Raw genomic sequence first — 22,704 nt, forward strand, 5'->3', positions numbered from 1 at the left:
GACACATATCCTTTATTGAGCACGAGGGACAAAAACATCTATTCTGGCCAACTGAAAATGCCTGTGTGAGTCGGAGGAAAAGAGCAGAGAAGATTGCCACACCCTTTGTGGCGGTTGTCTTGTAAAGCAAATGTGTTTTTTTTTTCTTCACTCAGCTATGTGCACATAGCAGAGAGATTGAAGAAATCAACGCTCAGTTAGGAGAGTATCCACAGTGCTCCATTAAAAATGTGTTGTAGGAGGATTGGCGCCAAACTCTGAAGTGTGTTACACAATGTTATAAATTAACAGTTACCATCTTGTGGTTTCCCACTATTTAAAAAGCACAGCATTATCCAAAATGTTTTGGCATGAACATTGTTTTATACACCCATGGGAAGATGTCTCATGAAAACAGCTGGAATATGTCTTTGCATAATCCTATCTTTGTGGAAACTGCATGTTCTCATGTGTGTATGGCTTTCCTCTGGGTACTCCAGTTCCTTTAAACAGTCCATAAGCATGCATGTGAGGTTGATTGGTTACCCTGTTGTTCTCGTCTGCCTCTTTATGTTGACTCTGACCTTGTTCTTGCCCATCGTTGGCTGGGAATGACTCCTGCTGCAAAATGTGACTGAGCAGGATGAATCAGTATAGAGGATGGATGGAAGGATGGATGATCACTGAAAAAAATGAACAATACAATGGATAGTGAGGTGTACAACAGCACAATACAACACAGTGATATCAACTTTTGCAATCCAAATATTGCAAAAGGACTGATCCTTCTCTACACATCCATATATTTTTCCAGTGAAATAGAATCCTACTGACTGAGACTGTATAATAAATCATATATCACTTTATAATTTCAAGTTCACATAATCCCTCATGGGAAGTGCCAGGAACCACAATTGAGAGTGTATAAAAAAATAAAATAACAAATATCTTATACACTGTCAATGGGAACCACACACACCAAGTATAAACATTTAGGGGAACATGATGATAGACTGCTTCTGAACTGCTGCTGGTGGGAAATGCAGAAACCCTTGTGATAAGAAACACTAGTAAAAGAAGTATTGGGTTAAACCTGAGTTCACCTATTTAATTTAAAACCACAATGGGATTAAAAAGATATCCTGATCGTTTATTTGTTACAAAATTGCATGAAGATCTCAATATTTGACAAGTTAAACTCATTTCGTGCAGTTATAAAATTCACTTACCATATTTTGTAATCCTTACAACACGAAACATAATTACCGGAAGTACACTGTGTATTTCCGCATCCGATTTTATTTTGAAAGGTTGAAGCCGGATGTGGTTGCGTTGACTAATGACAACACTTGCCTTGATGCTTCAGTTCAACATGTCTCCCTCGCAGACTCCTCTCTGTCATTAAAAGCGTCTGGATTTTTCGAGAAGCCGCCACGTTTTTGTGAGTATTTCACACAAATCCCCTGCGTTGCTAATAGCAGCTGTGAGTGTTCGACATGTTCGCTGCTCGCGCTCGTGTTTACAAGGTCACTGCACTCGCTGTTATTGAAAACCGGCGACAGCTTTAGCCGGGTACAGCTAGCTTGTCTGACCTGATTTTATTCTCTCGAAGCGTTTAAAGACAACAACAGAGAGGCCGTTATTGAAAGTGTATTTCTTTAACGTTTGCAGTTGTGTTAGATATCGTGGATTTGTCTAATGCCTTTGTATTGTAGTGAGTGTAGCTTCGATTGGAGTAGCAGAAGCTAGCTGCTTTTTAATGAAGATTTTAATGAAGATAACGCTATGTTTCTCAACATTAACTTCTGTAGAGGTGTGACTGTGAATCGTTTAGTTATTATTGGTCTTTCAAGTATTTTGGTTGGTCGTCCTGTCATCATCTAGCGGATAATTGAGTCAAATTTTAGCAGCTAGCATGTCATTGTGCGTGTGGGTTGTGTAGCCGAAGTGGATGTGAACTCGGTGAACTCAGCTGGGATATTTTCTATGGCTCCTGTATCTGTTGATGCGAGATAATTGGTGGATTCTATTTATGTAACTAAGAAGACTCTCGTGTATCGTTTCGCCATGTAAGAGTCACAGAGGCAGCTACTAATTGCCGTTTTTCTCTTGCGTGCTGCAGGTTAGCATCGAGCTAGCGGGCCGTTGTCAGCCAGGACCCAGAAAAGCAGCATCATCATCAATGGTGTGTCTACATCCCGGAGCCGTCACATTTTCCTGTGTCCGCTCAATGAACCATCTCCTCAGCTCTCATCACAGTGAGTCACCGGCTCTCTCTTCATTTACACTGCCGATCAGCAGCCACCTTGACGTTCGTGTCCCCCTCCTCCCCCCGTCAGGCTGCACATGTATGGCGTTTGCGAGGCTTGGAGGGGAGTTTTGCCAAGCCCAGCACCTGCTGCTTATTGTGGACAAGTGAACAGGAGACACGAGCTCAGCACAGCCACTGCCACTCACACACACAGGTCAGTAAGCATTGAACCTCACACGGTCACATTTAACCTGACTGTTCATTCAACAAGAATGAGTGTATTGAATATTTCTGATTGTAAAATTTCTTGATAAAGATAAATGATTGTCATAAAAATGTGAGTGTGTCCTTGCAGGTCCTTACTGCCATCCTGCTCAACCCATATGAAGAGAAGCCAACCTTCAGTCTGCGACCTGTCCTGGGGAGAAGGGGGGCCTTCATCGTCAGCCCTGGAGTTCCCTTTCTGCTCTTCTCCTCTTCTGCCTTTCTTTCCCTCCTCTGCTCTGATTAGTACAAGGTTTCTCTGGATGGGCTAACAGATTAAAAAGAAAGGAAGGACAGAGCCTCTTTTTCTGTCTTCAGTTTTTTTCAGGACTTCTGGTGTCCCCTCTCTGGCCCTCTTCATCCTGGCCTAATACATTTTTACCTCTTTTTTTCTAACAAGCCAATTTTAGTTTTTAATTTTCATTGCCAATCGATTTTTGTTTCCCCAACAGTTTTTCATTATAAATAGTGATTTTTTTTTTCATTTTTATTTACAGCTTTTTTTTCCATCACCAAAGGAAGAGCACATTTTCAAGTTTATTTTTTACTTTTCTAAGCAGCAAAAAAGTTTTTCTTGATAACCCTGTTACTCCATTCTTTGAAGCACAGTACTTTTCTGACCTTTTACTCTTTAAAAACAAACCTATATTGGGTCTCAAAATGAACCGACCGGCTCCAGTCGAGATCTCCTATGACTGTCTGAGATTCCTCATCACGCACAATCCTACTAATGCACAACTGGGAAGGTTTATAGAGGTATTCAACTATTTTCAGCCTACTCGATCTTCAGGACAAGAGCAGCATGTTGACTTGTTTGTTGTTGTGTGTAGGATCTGAAGGCATTTGGAGTAAACACCCTGGTACGTGTGTGTGCCGCTACTTATGACAAGGCCCCCGTGGAACAAGAAGGCATAAATGTTCTGGTAAGTGATGTCTCTGTAATTCCCAGCAATGTGTCTTCTAATGGAGGTGAGGTCAGGGCGAGACGTGTGGCAATGATGAGTCACCTTCTGCATCCCAACAGGATCTTTGTAACTGGAGGATGAAGCTGCTTATGGAGTAACAACAAAATTGAGAAACATTGAAAAAACGCCTGAATTATCAAGTTATTTTAAGGTTAACTTAATTTGAAACACTTTTCATTACTCTGAGAAATACAGTAACCCAGAGGTGCGAGCTACAACAGTTCATTAGTGTTCTTGAAGGTCAAGTGGTCTGAGATCAAACGAAGGACTCGTTTCTTCTTTCCAGGATTGGCCGTTCGACGATGGGTCCGCGCCCCCAGACCAGGTGGTTGATGATTGGCTGAACCTGCTGCAGACAAAGTTTCGAGACGAGCCCGGCTGCTGTGTGGCTGTGCACTGCGTTGCTGGTCTGGGACGGTCAGTGTGAACCAGAGCGCTTCATATTGTCTTTCTTCCTTAATTTGGTGTCTCTTTAGGAAAGAGTGCATGTTTTGAATTAGCCAGTGTAATCCACCTGTTTTTATCATTTTTGTAACAGCTAGTTTGTAGACATGGGTCAGAAATCTGAATTCGATTCTGGTCCACTACCAGGATCTGTTTTTAAATTGCCACAGGCCGTCTCTGGCTGCTGATGCTCCCGATCGACTGTCAGTGGACGCGTGTCACAGCGTGATCTGATTTGCCATCCTCAGATTGTAGCTTTGTGCAAACAAACACTGTAACTCGATCAGAGGATTCTTAATCTAAAATAAATTAACTGAAAACTGTCTTAAAGTCTGTGGTTTAAAACGATTTGCTGGGCTTTGGGCTGTTCTGTGCGCTAAAACAGACGATTGACCATTCTTCCCTCCTTGCTGTTTGACCTCAGAGCGCCTGTGTTGGTGGCCCTGGCTCTGATTGAGTGTGGAATGGAGTATGAAGACGCAGTGCACCTCATAAGACAGTAAGTGTTAAGCTGCGCTCGACACGTGTTTAATCTTAGTCAAACCACACTACCGATTTAAAATGTGCATTCTTCCGGCTTTCCAGGAAGCGTCGTGGTGCATTGAACGCCAAGCAGCTGCAGTACCTGGAGAACTACAAGCCCAAATTGTGTCTGCGCTCCAAAGATGCCAACGGACAGAGCTGCTGCATACAGTAGGAATCTCCTGAGGATGAGCGGAGGTGGAGCTGTTCCAAGTTTTATATTTCTGTTTTCTTTTTTGGTTTGTAGCCTCATCTAAACATGTAGCAAAAGAATATTAAAGTACAACTGAATTCCAAGCTTGTTTGTCTGCAAATATTAAAAGTATTTATTCCGAAGGTCCGGGCTTTTCCTAAATGGGAAGTTCTCCCGCTTTCTGGCCCACACACCCCTGCTCCACCTCTCACACTGAAAACATGTCATTCTTGGAAACGTTTTCAATTAACTGCCTTTTAAATTTCGGCAACTTGTGGAGGCCTGTATTACGAAGTGGGATTAACATACCCGAAATTGATTTTTAACTTCATGAGATTATACAATATTAATTCAATGGATAACATGAACAGACGGCACATTTTGTGTTCGATATTAATTCCTCACTTTGATGGCACCAGTAGTTGTGCATTCCATAGATTCGTGTCTGTAGTTATGCCACCTGTGGCCATTATTATTAACCTCTATTTCAGATGCAACCCAAGTGGAGCTAAACGGAAAATCTGTTGGATGTTTTAAAGATGGAAAGTCCTTTTCCAAGAGATCTGATTGGTCAAGCAGCGGTGCGTTTATCCACGTTGATCTCTTATCCAGAACATAACTCGCTGCGGAGCAGATTAGCTGTTAAGTTTAAGTTACCGTGGTGATTTTCTCTTATTGAGGTAACTTTAAAAGAAAAAAGAAAAGAAAAAAGAAAAAGTCCTGCTTCATAGTACAGGCCCAAGTATCTGTTTCAAATGAACAGCCTCCTCATGTTTTATGCGTTTTCCAGACACTGAAGACTTCTAGAATCGATATTCTAATTTGTGAACTTTATCCATTACAATCTGACACAATTCTCGTGGACACAAACCTTCACCGATGACTTAAAAACATCCCATCAGCTGCACTAAGTTGTGGCTCACAGGCGTCTGTGGACAGCGAGTGTTACTTCCCATGTGAAAAGCCTGTCGCTCTCTGCTCAACGTTGCAGATTTACATGCAGCTGATGTTATTGATCCCGTTCAGCATGTGAACATCTGTACACGTGACAGTATGTGGAATCATTCTGATCAAATCTGCAGCTTGACATGCGCTAAAAGTGCTGGAAATGTGTCAGAATGAGCATTACCGGGCTTGCATTAATGTGCACAATGGCTGAAACTGACCAAATCCTCATACACACACACACACACACACACACACACACACACACACACATTTAAGAAATATGCTTCAAGAAGAATTTAAAGTAACCGAACTGTGAGCTATGCTGTATGAAACAAGAGTACAATCTATCTACCTGTTCTATGTCCCAGATCAGAGTCTTAAGCGTGTGCTAGAAAAAGAAAGTGGTGTTGGCTGTACATGTGTAGCACTGACCCTCCATAGTGTCACTAAAAACAAGTGAACCAACCTGTTTAACATCAGCCGGTGAATGTATGAATAAAGGAACACTTCAAAGTTTTGGTGGATTTTTCTATTGATGAGAAGCCAATCGTGCTTCATCAAATTTAAAGAAGGGAGATGGTTACAACATCAATCTTTTTTTTTTTTTTTTTTGGGGGGGGGGGGCTGTAAACGATTCCGTGAGATAATCTGGACAATAGGAGAAATTAAGTCATTTCAAAATGAGTTAAATCTCCCAGTATATATTTACTTGTTGATAGGACGATCGCTCCAATACTTTGTGTGTTTCTGTCACAACATGTAACAAGGAGCCGGCGTGGCTGCCTCCACCACCTCTGTGGCCATAGTCGTACTTAGATCTTGGGTCAGCTGCTGTGTTTGTGAGATGCTCTTGGTCTTTTGTGACGTTTTTTTTTTTTTTCTTTCTCTCTCTCAAAGTTATTCTTCTCTTTCGTTCCCACGTACCTTGTACCTGTTTGTACTTGTTATTTATTTATTGATTTGACTGTGTTTCTTTGTGAAATGTCTGTCTGATGGGTGGAAAAAAAAATCCTAGCCCTCTTGGGGAAATTAAAGTGTTTAGTAATGTAACTGTTGTTCGTTTCTCTACATTTGGGTCCTTGTCTTAGTTTCGGTTGTGTCTCCTTGTATTTGAAATTTCCAACACCTGAAATAACCAACAAGCCTCCAACCAGATCCAGGAAAAACTTTTCCTTTCTGTGTTGCTGTGATGTGCGACAAGACTGACCTGACCTCAGTGAACTGTGTGTGTGCTGAACAAAGCAGGGTTTCTATTGGCTGTGGGATCTCTGCATGGACGTGGCTGCTGGAGTGGAATCGCAGCATCACGCACAGCAGTGTGTGAATGATAGGAAGCCGATTGGCTTTATTGACTGACCCGGCCACATTCAGCCTCTAACCTTGAAACCTTGGAAACACCCTGCATGAAAATACTTACGAAGACTGAACTTGTCAACCTAGGCGTAATACTCACTTTCTACCTTCCACACAATGAGCAGCTGAAAGGAATTCACACAGCTGTATTTTACGTATTGGTCCTTGAAGGTCGTGTTCTTGCCTGACGTCCAGGAATGTTTCCTCATGTCGGCAGTAGAGGGTGCTAATCTCTCTTCACACTTTCATCTTCTACATCTTTCTGCTGGCTTCATCCAGTCCAAGGTCACGGCGGCTTGACTCAAAGTCTGTCGCAAAGTAATCACACATATTCTCACCTGCAGCAAATTAAATTAGCCGATTATCCTCGAGCTCAAACCGGGGCTTCTCTGGATGTGACATAAGAATACTAACCACGAAAGCACTGTTGACATCTTTAAACTTTTTAATTAAAAAGTCAAACTTTTTGGACTACAGTTTTTACTGAGGGAGTATGAAGCACCTCCACTTTTTCAGTGTTTTGTAAACGTACAGCTCCGAGTCTGTTTCTGTTAAAGAGCCTGACCGCTTCACAACAACAATAACTTCTCCCCCACTGCAGACATCACCCAATCCAGCGGGATTACAGCAGGAATGTGGTGTGTCGTGTTTTCACGTCGTGTGTGTGATGTACGACTTGGAGGTGAGGAGACACACACGTCGTCCTTGGCTGCTCGGGGCGGCTCAGAGATAATCTGCTGAATTTATGACAGCTGAGCGTCTCTAAGCTTGATGTGCTCTACATAGCCCGTGTGTGTGTGTGTGTCGGTATGCATGTTTCTTCAACAGTTCCTTATTTATTCAGTGGTACGTGTACAAATACATATATACAGAGCTTGATTGGAGAAATTACATTCACATGGAGAACATGCAAACTGCAACTGGAACCCAGTATCCTCATTGTGAGGTCAAAGTGCTAATCACCCCAGCACTGTGGTTGATTAGTTCTAACTTAAGTACTTCTCCACAGCAACAAAGGTGAGTGCCAGTTCTTTTATTTGAGTAAAATACTTGGATACTTCCATCATTCTCAGGGTCCTGGCTCCTCTACAGTGACACAACCAGCTTGTTTGCAATTATAATTATGTACACATTCCTGTTGTACCTCTAATTTAATGAATAATTCACATTCTCTTGTTGAAAATGTAAAACAAAATAGTTATTTTGATACTGGTTTGAGTCTTTATGAGACAGGAATATTAATACTTCATTGATTAATTTTCTTTACAGTAACTCGTCTTATTCAGTTAAGCTGAAATACACATTTTAGGTGCAGTGGGGCTGCAGGAGTGTCACCAATTTTGGCAGAAGTATTTATATGTAGAAATTTAGGCCATCAATAGCTGCTGGATTTAGAGGTGCAAATAGAACACTAGATCAGTGTTTGGAAAGTTTTTCTGTTGTAATCAATTAAACGCTGAGATACACCTAAAAAGCAAGGATGGTATTTTTGTCTTAGTAATAGTGATCACATTTTATCAGCATGGTAGACCAAACAGGCAAACACATCTAATGAGTAAAATAGAAAAAAAAAATCCAAATTAATTTAGGGTACAAATTGCTCAAATAACTCTATACCAACACGCACACAGCAAACTAGTGATGTGCACATCCATTCATCTTCTCTTCTGCTTTATCCTGTTTCAGGGTCAAAGGGCACTGCAGCCAATCCCAGCTAAGTGTGGGTAAAGGCAGAGTACATCCTGTACAGGTCGCCGGTCCATCACAGGGCAGACACACTCTCACACACACCAGTTCTTCTCACGTGCTTGTTTCTGAACTGTGAGAGGAAACCAAAATAGCACAGGTGACAGAGATGAATTTCAAAGTCAAGCTCATGAGATGTGTTTAGCTGAAGACAGATGTCTCACACCTTTCACTCCTTTCCTTCACTACATCATCCCAACTATGCTTTTATTTGTTATCGGATTGGCCAGGAGATCAGTATTCACTTTCAAGTTTATAATGCACTTTGATTTCCTGTGTTTTCAAAAAGACATGGCCTTAACCTATTGAGCAATAATGAGTTGAATGAGAATGAATGTTGAGAAATAGCTTTTATTGTTTCAACCTATGCTTCTCTGCTTTATGAATTACCTTCATCTAAATATTTTCCAGTAATCTGACTTTGTGAATTTTGTGTTTTAGTGAAATTATCATTATTATTTTCCAATCATTGCAATATGCTTGCCTTCAGTTGTTGTTATTCCTCACACGGCCGACAGAGGGCGCTCCTTCCACCAAAATCACTGTCATTAAAACGTCCCGGAAAATCAGATCGATCCTTTTATTGGTTTGTTCTTTTACTGACAAACGTTGCTTGTGGTTTTATCGACAATGGGGCGTAATTAATATCGAGGAGAAGGGGTGCGAAGAGCAGCAGCAGCAGCAGGAGGAGGAGGAGGAGAAGCAGGAGGGGGTCGGGGGCCGATGGGAGGGTTTGATCGGGACGGTGACCCAGTTCACCCCGCAGAGAGGAGCCGAGCACCGCCCGCTGCTGATCCGAGGATGCAATCAGTGGGACGAGAGAGGAGACAAGCCCGGCAGTTTCCTCCTTTTCTTCATTAAAGCGTTTCCTCTGCGGGGCTAAAGCACCACAGAGAAGGAAAGAGGCGGGAAGGAAGAGGAGGGAGGAGGAGAGCAGAGGAGTCGGACTTTGAGGCTTTCCAAGCATCTGGATCTCCACTGAGCCAGGAGGAAGGTTCGGATGTATGGGAAAGTGTCTGAAAACGCAAGAAAAGAAGGGAAAAAAGCCCGTGAAAGGAGGACCGGAGGACGAGAAAAGTTGGTGTTCGTGACGGCTGAGGAGGACGACGGGGACCAGAGCGGCAGGAATGTTGCCGGTGAGCTTTCATTGATTTCACATGTCAGACAGGATGTGAGTCCTGAGGAAGTCCAGCTCCTCCGAAAGCTCTCAGCTCTGCTTTTACACACTCCCACACACAGGAAGACTAAAAGACCCAACTTTAAAGTCCAACAGAAACACAACTTTAACAACTTTGAGTGAAAACTTTCCCAGTCCTGCTCAAGGAAACTTATTGTCACTGCTCGCTCAACACACTAATGGTGGTTTTGCTATAGGCATGCTGTTGAGGTAACATTTAATAAATGCTTAAATAATTAATTTTAAAAGAAAGAATGAGAGAAAGTGGGGGGGGGGGGGGGGGGGGGGGGGGGGATGTTATTTGTAGTCATACTGTATGGAGCTAGGAACTCAGAAAGACACGAGTTGGAAAATTCCCAGTTGGGACAGTCAGAATGACAACAGCCAACAAATCTTTATTCAAGTATGCAGATTATTAACAAATTCTATTATAGCTAAAACTGGCTATTTTGGGGTGAGTATAGGGTAGAGTGGACTGTCTCATAGCCAGGAGGTTGTGGGTTAAATCCATTTGTCAAAGTGTCCTTGAGCAAGACACTAAATCCAAATTGTTCCAGTGGAGGGACTGAACTATATGGTGTGTGAATGAGTGAATGTGACAAACTGAGTGGAAAAAGCAGACTGGAGAAACTAAAACACCTTAATGTGGAGTCATATCGCATTATGTTGTCCAGACTTTCCATGACCTCCCACTTTCCCAGTGGAGTTTTCTCACCTTGATGGAATTCGGATCAGTTTTTCCCACTATGAGGTGGTAACTTTACCACTTTTCGTTATCTTCAAGTAAATGTTTACATTTCCTTTCATTTCTATATTTAATGTATCAACAGCATACAATAAAAAATAAGGAAAACCATATCTTTTTAAATGTTAAAAAAAGAAATTCTTTTTTTCCATCAAATTGATAGTCATTTTGTGTTAGGGGAACTCTCACAGTGCAGTCATAGTTTAAACTTACAAAACCCATTTTCGAGGGAGTTTCATGATGTTAAATGAAAGAGGAACCATTTGTTGATTTAGGTGAAACAAATTGAAGAACTGGGAAAAATGCATGACATTTTTTTGTCATTTATTACTTTTGTTAGGAATTCAGAAAGTTAGCATTTAAGAGATTTCAAACAAAGTCACCAAGTAATCTATTCTACACTGGGCTAATGGTGACTGACAATGTTGTCCTGACATATTAAGATTTAGCTTTTTTTTGATGGTCAAAATCATTCAAGTGAACTAAAACTGAGGTTCAGTTTTTTTTTCTTGAAAGACCAGAAGTTATTGATTAAACTAGAGGAAGTTGGCAGCCAGTGGATGTGACCCCCTTTTCCACAAGACCCAAGCATTAACAATAACAATCACCGGATAGCTGGAACCCTCAGGCTTCTGAGAAACAGACACAACCTTTCAAACAATGAAGCCATGGCTATAAATACTGACAAAGCATAAGAGCTTATCCGCCAGTCTTTTTCAATGTATAATGCACATATTGATATTGTAATAATGGTAATATATCGCGCAGCTATAGCGCCAGCCCTCTGGAAGTTTTTGCTTCAACTTGAAAACATTTTTGCATTGCTATTAATATTGCAGCCCAGCTGTTGTCTTACTGGAAACTATTTTGATCCAAATGTAAACCAAATGCTGACAGGTCTGGAAAGTCGCTCTGCTCTTTCGAGTAACTGTGTGTAAACACGATACTCCACAGCAACACAGTCTCTCAGATAACGCACGTGCGTTTTGCCAGTGTATCGTGTGTTTGTTAATCCAAAACTGCTTCTGTTATTTTTACATCTTTAAGACTGTAAACACACTGAATGCCACACACACTGTCGTAAGGCCAACAAAACATAACTTGAACATATTCCTCCTTCCAATCTGTCCTTCCTCTTCTTCATTACCTTGTGTCTTTATCGCGCTCGCATACAGAAACAGAACACAGTGCTGCTCTTTGTGGCTGCTGTCGGCTCCAGACAAAACACTGAAGATATAGAGATGTGTTTACTGCACTCGCAGAGAGAAAGGCTCCTTTGCTCTGACTTTTGACCCTGGACAGCCTCGGCATGCTGGTTCAAGCCTTTTCTGAACCCTTGAATCCTCATGGAAGCATTAGAAGAGGATGAATAATTATCCAACCTTCTCTTAGCCTTCTCTCTGAACAGTGGGCATCTTGCAAGATCGACACAGCAAGTGCATGATATCATCTGGCAACTTCTTCTGAAATGTTGAGCACATATTTTCCTGAGCAGAGAGCTGTCAGTACTACTGTGTGCACAGATCCTCTCAGAACCGTGTGCAGTAGCATCGGCAGGCATCGCTGTTAGCTGAATGTGTATTTTCTTTCAGCTGTCCCCATAAACACTTGTTTATTCTTCATGATCTGATTCCAGCCAGCAGCCACGACTAACGTGTGCTATTTCTGTCTGAAGCCAAGACCTCGGTGATTTTAACTAAGATAAAAACATTACTTTGCGGGCAGAGGGAAGCTCCCTAAACTCCAAGTAAAGCTGCTCTGTGGCTCTAACCGTAGAGTTCAAAGCTTTTTTTTTATACGCAAGACTGTGAAATATTGGCTGATATTGACATAAGAGTGAATATATTTATTGAAAAAAATTATATATTCTTAACTTTAGATATACAATTATACAAAAATGAATATTTTGACCGTGTTTTTGCAGCACACGCTGATACACATTGAAGCAATTTCATCAACTTTTACATTGATAACTACATTATTAGTACATTGTGGATAAATTTAGCTAATACAGATTACACAAAACAGAAGTAACCGGCTGTGAATCCCAGATGAGTTTCCATCTACTCCACATAGCAGAAATATGTAAGTAGAAGTAAGAAGTCAAAGGTCCCAAAGTGTATATGTGATTGAATTTCACATTCCAGAGCACGTTTTCATCACTTCAGCATAATCAAAGCATTGCACACACTCACACACACACACACACAGACACACACACACGTCACTGGTGACAGCTGTCATGCAAGATGCTCAACATGCACTGGGCGCAACTTGGGGTTCAATATCTTGCTGAAGCCAACAGCTGTGTAGTTGTTGCGGTTGAGCATGAGTCGAATGTGTGTATGGGGGTGTGTGTAGGTCTTATCAGAAATTCTACAGGAGTTTTATTTCAAAATGAGGATTTTGCTTTGAAGTCATTCCAGGAAGTCCAATCTTTTATTCAGCCATTACAATTTTGTCCATTAAAAAAAAAAAGTTCATCTCTTTCTCATTATTTGTGTTTATGGTTATTTTCTAATTGATCTCATTGTTTGCTTGAAAAAATATTGAAGGTTTCTTTTTTACATTTGCATGCATGATTCACTTGGATTTCACTGGGATTCCTCAGCATCTGTGAGAGAATGTGGTTGTGAAGCTGTCAGACAGAACTCTGTGGAGGAGAAAGTCCCCGAAAGTGAAGCATTCAGCAGCGCCCAGCAGGAGATACAGTGTCCTGACTCCCAGGCGTGGCCACTGTTTCCTTCTCACTGAGCTGGAAGCTCGTGTTTAACTGGTCACATGCCGTTCCTATAGAGACCATGTTGACTGTGACTGTGTGTGTGTGTGTGTGTGTGTGTGTGGGCACCAGGAGCTGGGGGTGTCTGGAACGCAAATCACCTTCAGCTGTCACTGTGCTCCACTGCACACACACTCGTTCAGGATCTGTTCTCCACTCCTGGATTTCAAAGTTGAGTGTTTTATGTGAAGAGGTTAGATTGAGTGATCAGAGTGGATTCATTTCTTCTTGTGCCTCGTCACACCTGACTCCATATTTACTCCCGTAAATCCTTCCAGTTATTTAGCAGGTGCTACATGAAGCCCCCTGGTTTGGCCGGGGGCGGGGGGGACAGCGTGGCGGCACTATTTTCTACTCACCATCCTAATTTTGGTCGGCGCTCCCCGAGTGGGATTCAAGCGGCAGCAGTTTCCTGGACACCCACGTTCACAGATTTATCCTCCCGTGATTCATCGCGAGCGAGCGAGCAGGTCACCGTTCGAAATGTCACAGAAATTAAATTTAATTTATGTGCGCTGCCTCCGCCAGCTGCCCCTCAGCCCTCTTTCCTGATTTCATTTAAACCCTCAGCGCTGGTAGGAGTTCATGAGACGTCCGGGAGACGGTTGTAGGAAAAACACAACAAGACACAGACGGACAGAAACTTTTTCACTCTTTCCTGAAATGATTCATTTCTGGATCTGTCATCATTGAATAAATTTCAGAACAAGGTTGGAACTGTCAAACAGCTTTGAATCATAATTCACTGGCAAATTCAGGGATTTATCCCAAAATTCAGGTTAACCAATGTTTATTTAAATCAGTGGTTCCCAACCTAAGGCGCAGGACTCCTCAGTGGCCTCGGTTTAGCCTGTCCTGAGGCTGTCAATCATGTGGAGTCATGTGATTTCCACCGCTTCTGTTTTTTCAGGTTCATTCTGAAACAGAATTTCCCACAGTGTTTCGTTATGTAACTTCCTCTGAGCTGATCATGGGAGATTCAGATCACGATTTTTTACCCCTTCCTTTTTAGATCAAATGTTTGAAATCTGGTTTGATTTGTGTGAAATGTTCTTATTTTTTCCACTTTGTAATGCTTTTGCTCACGGACTTGTGGAGCTTCAGTCGGCCTGACTGTCACCGTCAGCTGTTTCTCAGCACGCTCTGGTGGCACAGCTGCTTTGCAGGGATCTTTTCATCACAACTCCACTTTCAGATCTTAAGAGCCAGGGGGGTGGGGGGGGTTCAAAGCGACAGCTCACACTAATGAAGTTAAACTTTGCAGATCATGGATTTTCTTAGATCTTTCACAACAATAATGGGAAGAAGTGAGTAAATACTGGAAAGAGATCAAAATAAATTCAAATCTTCAAACCTAAACTGCCATTTAACCTGTTTGTATTGTGTTTAGGTTTGAATTCCTGTGTGTTCCACTGGGATCTTTCAGAAAGAAACTGATTGCAGTGGAAAAATGACTTTATTTGTTCGCGGTTTTCCCAGCAGTCTCCACATGATCGGCCACAGGTGATTGATCTCCGACCACATGATCGGGGTTCGATCTCTCACTCTGCCCGAGGATAACCCAATAAACCCAGACTTGTTCACAGTGGTGTGTGGCCACCTTGTACGGCAGCTGTCAGTGTGTGTGAGTGTGTGTCTGAAAGAGAGAAAGAGTCCTGTTCGTCTCTGTCATGTGGTTGTTGTGGGTGGAAGTACAGAACTGTTCTTTGGGAGAACTTGGAAGAACATCGTGTTTATAAAAGTGCAAGCACGTGCGCATGCACACACGCACACACACACATGCACGTAGCCAATTTTGACATAGTTTGGCTGTGCTAATGTGTGTTAAGTGAAGGGTCTGTATGTAACACCTGCAAAGAATTGTGGGATATAAATGTAACACTGATTTTTCCTGGTAGCCAATTTGTGCAGATTTATCACAAAGTGTGTGTGTGTGTGTGTGTGTGTGTGTGTGTGTGTGTGTGTGTGTGTGTGGACACTAGAAACTGTGAAGCATACTTTGCAAGTACAAATAGATTTATTCAGTCAACAGATACACTGAGTGTGTTAATGTAACTCCCTTCCCCTCAACTGGGCAAGGATTTTCTGACAATGCAAGTGGTGGACGTAGAGGATGTTTTTGTGCAAGTGCGTGTGTGTGCGAGGGTGTGTGTGTGTGTGTGTGTATTTTGCACATGTAGCTGGCATGTGACTTTATGTTTGTGACAGAGACAGAGAGAGAGAGAGATTGCTCTTCTGCCAGTGTATCTACTGTGTGTGTGTGTGTGTGTGTGTGTGTGTGTGTGTGTGTGCGTGCGTGCGCGTGCGTGTGCGTGCTCTGCAGTGTGTCAGCGTAGCCTCTCTAATCTCTGCCCTCCAGCTTTGCCCCTGCTGCTGCTGGACAGCTTCCCTCCACACTTTAAACAACCCTGATGCGCTCATGCGTCGGTGATATTAGAGATGACACCGGATTCGATTTTCTTTTGAAAGCAGATTAAATAATCAGTTTTGTATCGCGAGATAATTTCTGAAAAGGTTTGAAGTCACTAAAACAAGGACAGAAAGAGCTAAGCGAGTGGGAAAATTGGCACCCGTCTGCAGATGAATAAATTAGCTCCACCAAACAAAGTCAAAGCCAGTCAGACTGACTGCAGTTTACCTTTCAGCGGTCGGGTTTTAAACTGTACACAGGACCTGGAAAGAGCTTCAAGCTGAGCTCAAACAATGCAGAGTTCTGTTTTGATCTGGGATCAGACGCCAAGCACTAAATCAAACAACTCTCAAATGTCAGAGAGGACCGCGCTACAGTTCAGGGTCAGCTGGACGGCGAACAAGGTGGGGGCATCATCATGATGTAGGGCTGCGTTACTTTAATGGGGATGTTGAAGGAACAATGCAATCTAAAGTCGGAGTGTCAGCAAAAGGTGAAGAATTTGGACCCTCGAGCAGCAGGACAGTGAGCCAAAGCTTTCACCCAGCAGCACAAAGGAAATAGTAGTGTTTCAAATCCTGACCTAAATCCGTCTGCAAGTCTTCACGAGGAGCTGGAATCTGCACCTGTAGAAATACATTCTGGAGACTACAAAGATATTTGATGCATCATAGATCAAGAGTGTCAGCAAACAGGTGCGAGAAGCTTCAATGTGAATTAAGAGAGATTTGGAATTCTCCAGTGCTGCCAAATACAGAAGCACAATATTAACGAAAGCTCATGATATCTCTTCAGGGTAGGTTGTTCAGTAACTTTGACCTTTTTTTTCATATTGCGTACGTATTGTGATGATAGACGTTTATTAAAGTGCATCTGTGTAGTTATTATAAATCGTACTATAAATCTGTGATGCCAGTGGCTCGCTCTGACAGTCCAGTTGAACTTAACACCGCACTGATGACCCCGGGTGACCTGACCGGCTCCAGCTCTGCTCTGCTTCGAGCTAAATAAGAAACCTGACATCCAACTGTCTAGGACTGTTAAAGCACTTCGGTTTTTAGATGTGGAAAGCAGTCAGGAAGTTACCTTTTCAATCACTTTTCACATAGTTTCTTATAAGCTTATAATGCTTATAAGCATTAGATTTCTTAGTTTTCCATCTCCTTGTGAAGTTATATTATGACATATTTTAAAGAAAGGTACCATTTGGGATCAGGTATGGAGAACATCAGGAATATTTTGACTTTAAAAAATTTAACTTGTGAGTGAAACACACATAATGAAAGTATTTATCCAACTGCAAACAGCCTCTATTCATGAGAGCCTTGACGGCGCTAGATCACTACAGTACTCGTTTGTCTGATAACGTATAATAGTCATAGTGTATTAGAAGCAGTGAGGCAGATGGGGTATTCATCAGTGTGATAACAAACAAGAAGTGCATTTTACAGCACAAGTTCATTCCCTTTCAGCCATTTTCTCCCGATTACTGATTTAATCCAAACTTAAATAAGAGTGACTGTCATGGGAAAACATTTTGGGATAAGTCCTGATTTGCACAACAGATTTAAAATCTGTATCTTTAAATTTGATATTAATCTAGGGACGGAAACACAAGATGGATCAGATCAGAAACCCCAAACCGAAACTGCAATATCTACAATGAGACCAAAGATTCTGTCATAAATTATTTCCTCATGAAGTTTTTTTAGGCTATAATGTCAAGTAAGTTAAGATAAATAATAAATAGACCAAATCATGTTTTCCATTTCCACTTCCAATATCAGCTCAGTGTCACAGTTTTGCTCCTCTGAACGGGCATGAAGAGCGTCCAGATTCTCTTTCTTACCTCCCATCATCCTCTCCTGAAAGCTGACTCCCTTCCCTCCCTCCTCCCTCGCCGACACCCTCGTCTCGGTGCTCCCCGCCGCGCTCGCACTCTGACATATACACTTTTCCAACCCACTCACACCTACAAAAGCACCACTTACCGCTAGTGGCACTGCTAATTACCTCTCGGCGTATCTCCACCTGTCACACACATGCGCGCACGCGGACGCACGCACACACTCACCTGTGTGTGCTTTATCTCGATGGCTTTCCAATGAGGCGCTTTTTGGGGGTGGTGTTGGAGCGACTGGCGGCTCTGTCAAAGAACTTCCCATTCAGTAGATGCAGAAAAGAGAGGAAGAAGAAGAAATTCCACTCTGACAGAAGCAAGGCATGGGTGAGTTACAGACAGAAAAATTTGTCTTTATTGAAAAAAATATGCAAATATAGCACAAAACATGTAAAATTAAAAACAAAAAAAAAAAAAAACAATGCAAGAGTGTGAGCGTTCGTTTATCGTGTAAAAGCACTCTTTCTGTCACATGAGCTCAGATCTGGAGCTTAAGCGCTGGGTTGGAATCCTGGTGGGGTGAGTGCAGGCCACCGCTGTGCCCATCCTGCCCCCACCACCTCTTAGTTTCACACGCCACGCTGAAATGCCTCCTGGTTACTAATAAATCGAGCATCGATGTGTTTTGCGCGGCGGGCGGACGGACAAGGACGCGTGTTTGTCAGCAGGCCCACTCGCGGCCGCAGCCTGCCTCCCTCTTCACTATATCTCCGTGACTCCGAAAATAGCAGGAGTCTCTCCGTTCTGCTCCAGAGGCTCCACTTTACACCCTCCACTCCACAAACCGGCTCCACGTCCGTGACTGAGGAGGAAAGCACATCATGTTATTGGGGAAAAAAAAGATTCAGCCAAAACACCACTCAGATGCATTGATTACTTAAAATTGTTTGCAATAAAGTCACACCCATTATTGTCATTTTTTTGGTTTTGCATTTGCTCACAAAGGAGTATTTATTCTGTATTCATGGTTTTGCAATGTTTTACTAATGTCAGCCTGAAATAAGAGAAGTGCTGTGAGTGATCTGATCATAAAATCTGCTTTCATCTGTGGTCACACTCCTTCTCTGTAACAAATGTCTCTTCACCACGTGAAAGACATGAAAGCCACTATTAGCCTATTTCAAACGATTTTTTCGCACTAGTAGAAACCCCTACTGTGTGTGTGTGTGTGTGTGTGTCTAATCCAAGCTTTGGAGTGTGTCCGTGCTCAGTCCGTCTACATGCAACCACAGATTACTTCACATGATCTGGGACAGGTGTGTGGAATCATGCGGATTAGTGTACAGTATACATTTTGAGTGTGTGAGTCCATCCTGTAGTGTGTGTGAACCAACGGCAACATGCGCGTGTGTGTGTGTGTGAGGAAGAGTGAGAGAGGAGGGAGTCAGTGCAACATACTGAGATTAAAAGTGTATCTGTATCTGTGTGTGTTTCTGCCGCGGTGTGTCTGTGCGCTCCTATCCCAGATTACCCTAAATTTATCTCTGGCTGCAGACTGACGATCTGACATGTCGTCACTGCTGACATTGCGGCTGACATCACCAGCAATAACACAGGATGTCCTTTTCTGATTGCTATTTTTAATCTTTTGGCTGCAGAATTGAGAGGATTTGATAACGAAATGATTTCGGGGGGGGGGGGGGGGGGGGGGGGGGATCATTACGATCAGGCGCAGGCTTTAAAATCACATCCCGCTTTCCCAAATAATAGCAAAGTAATGTCAGCTGAGGAGTCCATGCTGTAGTTAGGGGTGAAGTGGTTAATAAACATGAGCAGAATAAGTTAATCACCATACACAGGTCAATTCGCTTTAGCGCTGTCAAGAATTAAAGAATTTCCTCCTGGGATTAATAAAGTAAATAGGGAGATGAAATCAAAAGGTTTAAGGTTTGTTTGATTCCCTTCAGCCTGAGCTCCACCTCGGTCCTGGGCCTGGAGAGGCTTGTTTGTGTTAATGTTTTACTCAAAGGAAGTATTGATTGGGAGTTGAGTTGAAGCTGTGGTCGGGGTTTAGCCGGTGGCTGGATCATGTTACAGCTGTTGGTTGCTGTTAACACACTCGACTTGCTTCCCTGCGGTTGTATGTTTTGGCCATAAAGGCTCTGTCGTTTTATGAAAATAGTTATTTTCTGTAAGTAACATTTTATTATTATTTTTTTGTTCCATGGCTACAGGTGATCCTGACCGTTTACCTCAATGACACCCAGCAGATGCTAACCGAGGTCCCGGTTACTCCGGCAACCAGAGTGGTCGATGTGGTCGAGTACTGCAAAGAGGCCGGGGAGGGCGAGTGTCACCTCGCCGAAGTATGGAACGGCCACGGTGAGTGCGTTCTTCACTCTTCCCATGATTAATGGAGATGCTAAGTGATTGCTGAGTGAAGCCGAAGCAGCGGCGCGGGCCACGTATTGACCCGAACGGCATGAAAGCAGAAACAACACACTCCAAACAAGGTGAAGGAACAATTGAGATTCAAAAGGTCGATTAAATTCAAGTGTCTTGATTGATTATTGTTGAAAGTTCCTGCGTTCTACACCTGCATCTCCGCAACAGATTTCACCAGAGGCCGCTACTCATATAATTACTATTGACAACGTGTCCTGTCTGCTGAGCATCCCAGTATTTACATGATTCTAATCTGGTATTAGATGACGGGATAATCCCGGTGTGACTGGCCCACATTGCTTTCTATGGAACTAATTATAAACACAGACCTATATTGCTGGTGAAATCAATGCAGCGCCGTACTGTACGCCCTCGTGAGCCGGAGCGGGCCCGCCCCGTCTCACGCAGACACTGAGGGCTCCTGTCTACATTAAAGCGTGACCCACATCCATTCAGTCATCGCCGTCAAAGCAGCGATCGGCGCAACAAGGCAGGGCGTTTGTGTTCCGCGGCGGTGTGACTGAGCGGTCAGACGTGCCATAAAACGGCTTTAATGCTACACAGTGTCTCCCAGAGACGCTGTAAAGCAGCTTGCGATGAACGACGGGATGAATGGTATGTCAAAGTGTCGCCGTGCGCCGGGTGGCCTGCCTCAAGGGCGCGACTGGGCTGCTCTGTGTGTGTGAGTGTGTATGTGTGAGTGGGTGGCGAGGTCACTGAGCATTTTGTCTACACGTGTGCATTTTACTTTGATGGACTGTTGTACTTACTGCTGCTATTCCACCCTGACATTTTTCTAGTTTGTCACTTCAGATGGTATATTAGAGGACATGCGTTTGAAAATCTAATTTATATCACATTTTTAAAAGAAGCTGTCGATTTTGACTGGATCTTTACAATGAAATCAGTCCTGTGATTGCAAAGGTTCGTGACTTCAAATTAAAAGCCACAGTTTAAAAAAAATAAAATGAAAAACTTTCTATTTTATGTTGTGTTAATATAGACTTATTCAGAAAGTGAATACTCATTTGAACTATATAAAATCAATCAATCTGCCGACCTACAAACCAATCTATAAATCATACAAACAATGTATTAACCAGTTAATCAATAGACAGACTGACTGACTGATCGACCGATCAACTATTTAAATAATAAATTGATCCAACAATGACTCAAACAATCAATCTGTGCATATCAGTTCAGCCCCTGGTGTCCCAGAGGTTAGATTGATGTGTTAATGCCGAAAAATCGCCCCAAAGGGATCAATAAAGTATGAAACAAAAGGAAAATTTCACCAGTCGACCTGTATGTTGAACAATAGCACTGAGATTTGTGTATTTTTGTGACTGACCGTTCCTCCGCTGTGTGTTTTCTCAGAGCGCGTTCTCCCTCAGGAGTTACTGCTGCTGGACCTCCTTCAGCAGTGGGGGGCCAGGAGGCCGGAGGTCAGCTTCTACCTCAGACACTGCCCCTCCTGGACGCAAGGTACAGCTCAACGCCCTCAACGCCGATTCCTTAAACCTGCCCGCTGCCTCACGGCCTCACGGGCAGACCTCTGCTGAGGGATTGGCAGAATGTCCGGGGTGTGTGTGTGTGTGTGTGTGTGTGTGTGTGTGTGTGTGAGGGTTAGAGGTAAAGTCAGGGACTCGGTCAGGAATTAGCCAGATAAGATGATTAGCGTTACATAACGCGATGGGAGGGTGGGTGGCGCGTTCAGCCGTGAAACAGAAAACACACCAACGAAGGAGTGCGAGTGTGTGTGTGTAGTATTTGTGAAAACTAAGAGCATCTCTGAGTTTTGGGACAACCTCACCACCTGCTGGCTTGTTCCCACCCCCCCTTCATTCATTAAAGAAGTAATTAACATGCATTAGAATCTCATTACGATGTGATTCTAGTGAGCTGTGAGGTGTGTTATGGATAATGAATTAAACATAACATTATCTTTAGCCAGCTTTTTTTTTTTTTTCCCGAGCTCATTAAAGTTTTCTCCTGTGTGTTATGGTTGTTTGTTGCTTCCGGACCTGAACCTTTATTTGTAGCATATTTATGCTACATCTGATCTCGTTCCCTACCGAAGCTCGTGCCAGCAGTGAACAGTCGCAGCTCGTGTGCCTGGAGATCTATAACAAGTTTATGAGCGGCAGGGTGAGATCTGGGGGAAGATGAAAGGAGCGGGAGCTCATGTAGTCGCCCCGCAGAGAAGAGAACACACACTTCCTCTCCTTGATCGTGCGGTTTTGAACTGTCAGTACATGCCATCACGCAGAAAGCAACGCCATGTGTGGCATTCGGGGGGACGGATCGGGGCAACGTGGCCCGTCTTCCCTCCCGCTTCATCCTAACTGTTTCGGTGACTTTTGGCTGCCAACTGTCTCAAATCATAAAACGGCTTCTGAAGCAAGCCAATTGCTCTCGGAGGAGCCGCGCATCACGTTGCTTCAATGCGGTAGTTCCTAATCTTTGTTCCCCTCTGCAGTGTGCCCAGGTTTCTTATAAAAAAAAAAAAAAAAAAAACGCAGCAGACTGCTTAGCGAAACGTTGGCAAACGCTCTCAAGAGCATTGAAAAGCATTTGGGAATTTCCCATCCGTGGATCAGACCAGTCAAACTCATTTCAGCTGAATTTAATCCCAGTTGA

The 22,704-nt window shown here is 43.0% G+C and overlaps 2 protein-coding genes across 5 annotated transcripts in view; both read left to right on the plus strand.

The window, feature by feature from the left end:
• The first annotated feature begins 1,320 nt into the window (after positions 1-1,320).
• On the plus strand, positions 1,321-6,185 carry LOC115406328 (protein tyrosine phosphatase type IVA 2-like). 2 transcript variants are annotated; one of them, XR_003933522.1, is made up of 10 exons: positions 1,321-1,420; positions 2,102-2,237; positions 2,319-2,444; positions 2,586-3,250; positions 3,325-3,417; positions 3,746-3,876; positions 4,328-4,402; positions 4,489-4,651; positions 5,719-5,721; positions 6,163-6,185. XR_003933522.1 is itself a non-coding variant. In XM_030116281.1 (8 exons), exons 4-8 carry the CDS (start codon positions 3,155-3,157, stop codon positions 4,598-4,600), a joined length of 507 nt encoding a protein of 168 aa, XP_029972141.1. In that variant the 5' UTR covers positions 1,321-1,420; positions 2,102-2,237; positions 2,319-2,444; positions 2,586-3,154; the 3' UTR covers positions 4,601-5,963. The 2 variants fall into 2 exon arrangements, 1 of the variants encoding a protein (XP_029972141.1); XM_030116281.1 differs by lacking the exon at positions 6,163-6,185 and having other exon boundaries at positions 4,489-5,963.
• Positions 6,186-9,510: 3,325 nt separating this feature from the next.
• The window catches only part of LOC115406324 (apoptosis-stimulating of p53 protein 1-like), a 40,822-nt gene continuing 27,628 nt past the window's right edge, over positions 9,511-22,704 (plus strand). Inside the window, exons 1-3 of one of the 3 annotated variants that reach the window (XM_030116274.1) lie at positions 9,511-9,801; positions 19,851-19,998; positions 21,442-21,549. In XM_030116274.1, the coding sequence (XP_029972134.1) occupies positions 9,793-9,801; positions 19,851-19,998; positions 21,442-21,549 (265 nt within the window). In that variant the 5' untranslated portion in view covers positions 9,511-9,792. The remainder of the gene's footprint in view (positions 9,802-19,850; positions 19,999-21,441; positions 21,550-22,704) is intronic. The other 2 variants (XM_030116275.1, XM_030116276.1) reach the window with 2 other exon arrangements.

This window comes from Salarias fasciatus, chromosome 19 (assembly GCF_902148845.1).
Source record: "Salarias fasciatus chromosome 19, fSalaFa1.1, whole genome shotgun sequence".
NCBI lineage: Eukaryota > Metazoa > Chordata > Actinopteri > Blenniiformes > Blenniidae > Salarias > Salarias fasciatus.